Source organism: Empidonax traillii, unplaced genomic scaffold (assembly GCF_003031625.1).
Source record: "Empidonax traillii isolate 1590-97213 ecotype Southwest subspecies unplaced genomic scaffold, ASM303162v1 scaffold54:size2178333, whole genome shotgun sequence".
Classification (NCBI taxonomy): Eukaryota; Metazoa; Chordata; class Aves; order Passeriformes; family Tyrannidae; genus Empidonax; species Empidonax traillii.
In genome coordinates, this window is record NW_020955247.1 from 1,891,480 (window position 1) to 1,898,071 (window position 6,592).

Below are 6,592 nucleotides of genomic sequence, written 5' to 3' on the forward strand. Positions count from 1 at the left end.
ACCATTAACATGTCTGTTTCCTGTCAGACCACTCAGAGATAATGTCATTTATCTCAAGGCGGCACAAGACCAGTCATTAGCTTCAGTAAGAGACCTCAAACAAAGGCCGGATGGCATTTTATCCAGGGCTCATAGGCTGCAGCCAAGAATCTCATTGCCTAACAGTTTAGAACAAGTTATCTTTAAAAGAGTAGTTTTCTCTCTATCAGCAATTCTAGAACACTCCTCTGAAGAGCAGAAAAATCTATATGGAAAATTTTAGTCAATGGTTTTATCATATGCAATTAGGTGACTGATAAGAGCTTGCTAAAGTTATCCTTTGAGAGTTTGGTATTTGGTGGTTTGCGTTGCGGGGGGGAGGGGGGGTGGGGAAAGGGGTGATGTTCCTCCCTTCCCCCCTCCTTTTACTCTGTAAGGAAAGACACAGTAAATCAGATTCTACCTGAACAGTAAGACCTTTGAAGAACTGACCCTTATTGTGTTTGCCTGCAGGAGGTGATTCGCTATTATAAATTTTTCAATGACTGAGCTTCTGGAAATCTCTTTAAATGAAAGTGGTATCGGTTAACTGTATGTACGAACATATGTTTTCACAGTCTCTCCGGTATTATTGCATTTCAGAAAGCCTCTATAAAGTGCCAGGTGAACTTTTTAAAATAATGATAATAACAATTAAAAAAAGAAAGAAAGTTGAAAAAAATACTAGCAAATCTCAGCTATTCAGTTTCCAGGCTTATGCTGAAAACTAGGAACAGATGGTACTTTCCATGTTACTTGAATCTGGTTATTGAACACCTCTATGGTTACGGGAGATTTTGCTTAGCACTTTTAACATACATTTCATTTATTGGACTATAAAATGCTACTTTGGAAAAACAAGTCTTTATACAGCCATAATTAAAACAGTCTTGCAGGAAAGCCCTTTAACATGGAGAACATGGTTAACCTCATGACATCTGGACAATCAATACTTTCCTTTTTACTGGGTATTTATGAAGTTATTAAAATTGTAAAATTACCAATGCCCAAAATGAAATATTTTTCCAGTAGTTCCAAGTATGGTTATCAGATGGCTTCCGTACTTGATTTGATAGGTGTTCTAGACCAGCCTCCACTGTGCTACGCTAACTCTTGTTTTGCACAGGAATTCAATGGCAGATCTGGTCATACATATTGGCAGAGGTCAGCAGGTTCACACGGAAAGCTTTCCTCAGCCAAAGGGCAACACCTCTTCACCCAGCTCAAAAAGCACTGTCACACTACTAGACAGCACTACAGAACTTTAAGAACCTTGAGCTGTGCTTATTGTTAGACACCCATAGTTATCAATGTTTTTAACAGCTAAATCCCTTATGTAGCTTTCAAAACAGTTTGCGGTCAAACAACAATAGACTTTGTTCTTTAATTACAGCAAGTGACCTCCCTGCCCTTTTATTTCACAGTGAATAAACTACACACAAGGCCGGCAAGAAAAGTACATGAAAAGCATATCTCCATAACATCATTAATCAAAGCATGTACTTAAATGATTTACATCAATAGGAAAATGCATCCAGAGATTCCTGACAAAGTGCAAAACACCCTCAAATCCTGCAACTAGGAAAAAAAAAAAAAGTGAAAACAAAATAAAGATAAAAGAACACAAGCCAACATGTTAATTTGTTGAAGACAACTTTCAAATGTGAAATGCAGTCTTAATGAGAAGCACTGAGCTAATAAAAGAGAAAAATTCAATCCCAGAGTATGACTACACTGATACATTTAGAACTGTAACTAGACCCCTCCAATTACAGCTTTGTGTCTTCTGTACTATTTTAATATAAACATACTGATTTTCCCATACCAAATACAGTTTTCCCATATCTCAGAGTAAACTGTGACTGAATCCCAAAATCTCCTCACAACGCACACAAAGCAGTTTTTGTAGATACCCTGAACACTTTTCAATGTAACAGCTGTTAAAAATACAGAAAAACTTAGCTGAAACAGATGAAGAGTTCATGCTGACAAACAGTCACTAACTGTGCTAAAAATGGTATGGATGAGAAATGGAAAATGGAGACAGGTTTTAACACCAAAAATCTTAGGAGTGGTTAGCCTACCTGTCAAAGCTACTTATTCAGACATGTCACTGGTGGCTTAACCACAAAATGGACTGCACGAATTTAGCTCAGACATCTTAGCATACTTTGACTTTATCCACATATTAGGGGAGTGGCGACTTTTACAACATACTTGCGGTTTCTGCATAAAAGAGCCAGCAGAACACAGTCATTGATTTAATTAGGCTTCATAAGATCCAATTTATCATGTTTTACATGACTTTCCGCAGCAAGGAATAAATAGAAAGAATAAATAGACTAAAAATAGACATTGAAGCATGCTGTGAAAGCTAAACAGTGACTACAACTCCTGGGAATCTGCTCCAAGCTTTTCACAAATAGTAAACAAATGCAATATTATATTGCACACCACATATAAAGACCTGTAGGTTTTGAATCAGCAGGCATGAACTCATTTGATTCTAAGAGGAAACTTCCAAATTCACAAGGCATGTCTTGCACAACAGTAAGATAGCTCGCAATTGATTTTAACATGCAGGTTTGAAAATCATATATTTACCTAAAGGCACAAGGTGCTTTGTGCAAGTACATCATATATGTTCTAGTTCATAAACAGTCAAAGCGATAATATTTCGGGAATATAAAACCCTGAAAAATATCTTCCTAATGATTATTAATCATTTTGGGGAAAAAATGCCATAACAAACATAAAACACTCGAGTGTCACTATTATTGCCACTGGCTGGACTTCAGGTATCAATCATCGTCAGCAACAAGCTATATTATTAACATTATTGTTCGTTTAAAAGGGAACATTCCTGGTTAAGAAAAACGCTAAGGGATGTTACATTAGACAGAAGGCAAGCACACCATTATGCCAGACAATAGCCAAGGCTGCACTACTCTGATGTGCAAAGCCTGTGTTAAAGCCGCTGTGTGCCAACAGCAGTGGCTGTCGCTGGAAATGCAAGCTCCAGACCTCCTCCTGGAGCGACATCTACAACATACAGATTGTACACTGACGGTGAACCCCTCCATACATGTTTGCTCTGAATTTGCATGCCATCCCATTTACACTGCACGTAAAGATTACTCGTACATTTATGGATTCTTCATACAATTTCCTGTGTGACTACAGAGTTGAAAGAACACAAAAACGGGAGAAACCATACCACCCTCTAATCTCTGTTGCCATGGCAGCACCCTTTGAGATACTGAAATGTTCAGATTGCCAGCTAAACAAAATTGTTGAATGTGAACATTTGGCTGAGAGATTAAAAGGCTAAGGAGGTTGCAAAAGGGCAGTACCTCCCACATTCCAGGCAGCCACTGAATCCAATCAAATGGCTCTGACTCTTTAACCACAGCCATTGTGAAGACCGGATTAGGGCAATTTATCTAGATAGTTAAAACAGATTAGAGAACTGCAATTTGAAGACTATTGGCAACAGAAGTAAATGCCTACTGTACTAAGTTAATAAAGAGACCATGAGATTTTAGGACACCTTTCCACCGCGAACAGCACTTTTCATAAATCAAAGCACAAATATGTACACATGAATTACACAGCAATCTGGTTTTCTCATCTGCATTTAGAAAAGGTCACAAGGCTCATTCAAATTCAACCACAGATATGCTGTCTTAAAAGCAATAATATGCATACAATATAAAATTTAATTTGTTCCTTGCCTTGAACAAAAGCCCTTGAAATTATCTTCCAGTACTAACAAATATCTCATGTCACGAACACCCAAATCTAATCTTCTAGTCTACTTAGTATTACAAAAACTCCAACATGACTGAAATACAAAAAGCCAGTAACCCAGTCGTACAAAGACATAACTTTTCCCCCGAGACCTTCAGCCCTCCCAGACACTTGCAGGCCATACAGTTAACACTGACCGAAAGTTTTCCCATCACTGAACATTCAGGCAGGGAAGTTGTAAAAGCAGGTAATTTAAGACCAACAGCTGACAATACAGTTACACTCTAACACCCTGAGACTGTTCATTTGGAAGGTGTTAGTTTGCTTTATTTTTCAGACAGACCAGGTTACCTTTGTTTAACAACCTGTAGAACTCATTGTACTTGTAATCCTGGGCAACCAGTCACCCTCAGGTCCCCCAAAAGATGCATTCTGCCTTAGGGACAGAACAATTCCCACCAACACCAGAACCTCCTCGAACCAGCACTTAACAAAAGACAACAAGCTCTCTCTCCACCCTTCCCGGAGAATAGAGTCGTGGCCATCTATTCTTACAGAAAGCATCCTTCTTAGCATAATAGAAGGGAATAAAAACACACACCCCTGTGTGTTATTTCTTTCATACATTTCCACCACTCAACAAACGAGTAGTTCAAATCCAAGAGCCAGCGTAGCTCAGAGAGGAAAACTCCCCCAGTCAAGAGATAAACTGCTACCCTCTGTTCCGAAAGCTGTTTTGCACACACACATCTCAGCACAAAGTGCATTTCCCTCCTCCCAGCATCCTCCTTCCAGGAAGACAAGAGGCACCGCCTGTCTGCTGGCTCCTTCCTCCCAGTCCACTACACCAGCTTCTGGGGCCTCTGGGGCTCCTGCACCACAGGAGCCCTCAACATGATAAGCATTCTGCACTTCCACAAAGGGGAACGGCAGAGCCCGAGTCTCTGCTGATATCTCCTGTTTCCTCCCCCAAGCACAATCTTAGCTCCAGACAGTGGGTCAGAGAAGGGAGAATGGTTCCTTTAGACTTTGAGAGAGGAACGGCCACGAATGCCAGCCGGTGTTGTGGAAGAGAGTCAGCACATAAAAGACCTGCTGCTCCTGGAGCCCGAGCTATGCACCCCCAGCCTGAGAACACATGCCATCCCACTGATATCACTGCTCTCTGCTAAAAGTGGGGACAGCTCAGTTGGGGTCATCTCGGGGTTTCTTCTTCCGGGTGGTGCAATCAAAAGGAACAGACAAAACACAAAGATTTACTAGGTCTGAGGACAGGGAGAAGAAATCATAAGGAAGAGCAGCACACCGAAAACATGGTGGCTTCTGTCTGGGGAAGAGGTCTCTGGGTTGGGTTTGGTTTGGATTTTTTAAAGAAAAGAGGAAGAACAGATGGATGTCACAAATACACAACAGAGAGAAGGACACAGGCTCCAGATGCACAGTCATGGGACACTTATAGACATAAGGAAACACAGAAGAGGTGGAGAGGAGCTTTGTCCTACCTTTTCTGTTTTCAATTTCTTGATTCGCCTGTGGCTGTCCTCCTCCTCCTCCTCCTTCTTTACCAAAATAGAGTTCCCCATTAACCCTGAATCCGGGGTATTTTTGCTCACCTCCCCCACAGAAGAGGAAGTACAATGGAAGGGGCTGCTGCTTCCACCACTGCCTCCCTTGGCCCCAAAGCCATAGAGGTGCCCAGAGGAAACTTGGCTGCTGCCACCCCCACTGCCATTGGGGTGGCCCTGCTGCAGGTCATGCTGCTTGTCCTTCCTGGATTTTCCTGCATCCTTATCCCGCTTGGAGCCTCTGCTGCCCAGGGCTTTACCTGTTTTCTCCTCTTTGTTTTTCCCACTAGAGGCAATGGTGGTGGTGTTGCTGGTGTTGTTATTATTGCCGTTTGGGTTACTGCTCACGCTTTGACCCAGTGCTGAATTCATGCCAGTTGCCTCTCCAGGGCGCCCTTGGACTTCCTGCCTCTTGCCAGCACTGCTGATCTCAGGAATCCCATACAAGGCAGCAGAAGGCAGAGATTTATTAGCATCCTTAGAAGTTTTACTCCTTTTCACTTTTGATTTGCCAGTCTCTTTGTGAGAGGAATTCCCCTGGGGAGCAGAGGGCTGAACAGAAGCAAATTTTAGGCCATCAGCTAAGGCTGAGGTAGCATTAGCCCCAGTGGAAGCCAGACCCCCACAATCCTTGGAGCTGGTGTTGCTGCTGCTGGTGGTATTAGTAGAATTATTCATCTCAAATTTCTGTCTGTCCTTCTCCAAATCAGCGTCCAAATCAATTATTAAATTCCCAACACCGATTTCCCAATCATCGCCACTGTCGTAAGTGTCAACTGCGTTTGGATCCACACCTTTTCCTGCAGTGGAAGTGTTCAATGACATTCTGAATATGAGATCTCTAGAGTAAAAATCTGATGAACTTTCCTTTGGAGATGTGGGGACATTCGTTTATCTCCGTTGGGCTCTCTCTTAAGTTCAACTCTTGTCTTCCTCCCCCAGGTGTGTCTAGGCTTACAACATGCAGTCCACGTCCACCTTGTCCTGTGAGGAGGGAAAAAGTCAAACAGTTCTAGTCTAGGTGTTACCAGAATATAACATGACTTAATAAAAAGGGGAAGGTAGGGGGAAGTGAAATCTTCCACCATTGCCACACTCTTTCCTTAAGTTTGCTAAACCTGAGGCAGTGGCTGCGATGCTTTTATACCAAGCTTTTTTAATCTAATTGTATACCAACATTCACAGTCTTTCTTAAAAACCTATGTCCACAAAAAAAAAAAAAAAAAAAAAAAAAAAAAAAAAAAAAAAAAAAAAAAAAA

At 41.5% G+C, this 6,592-nt stretch overlaps 1 protein-coding gene across 4 annotated transcripts in view; it reads right to left on the bottom strand.

Annotated features, from left to right (window-relative positions):
- Window positions 1-6,592, bottom strand: part of ZNF608 (zinc finger protein 608) — an 84,286-nt gene that overhangs the window by 74,626 nt on the left and 3,068 nt on the right. For all 4 annotated transcript variants that reach the window (XM_027879359.1, XM_027879360.1, XM_027879357.1 and 1 more), the window contains exon 2: window positions 5,271-6,317. In XM_027879359.1, the coding sequence (XP_027735160.1) occupies window positions 5,271-6,158 (888 nt within the window). In that variant the 5' untranslated portion in view covers window positions 6,159-6,317. The remainder of the gene's footprint in view (window positions 1-5,270; window positions 6,318-6,592) is intronic.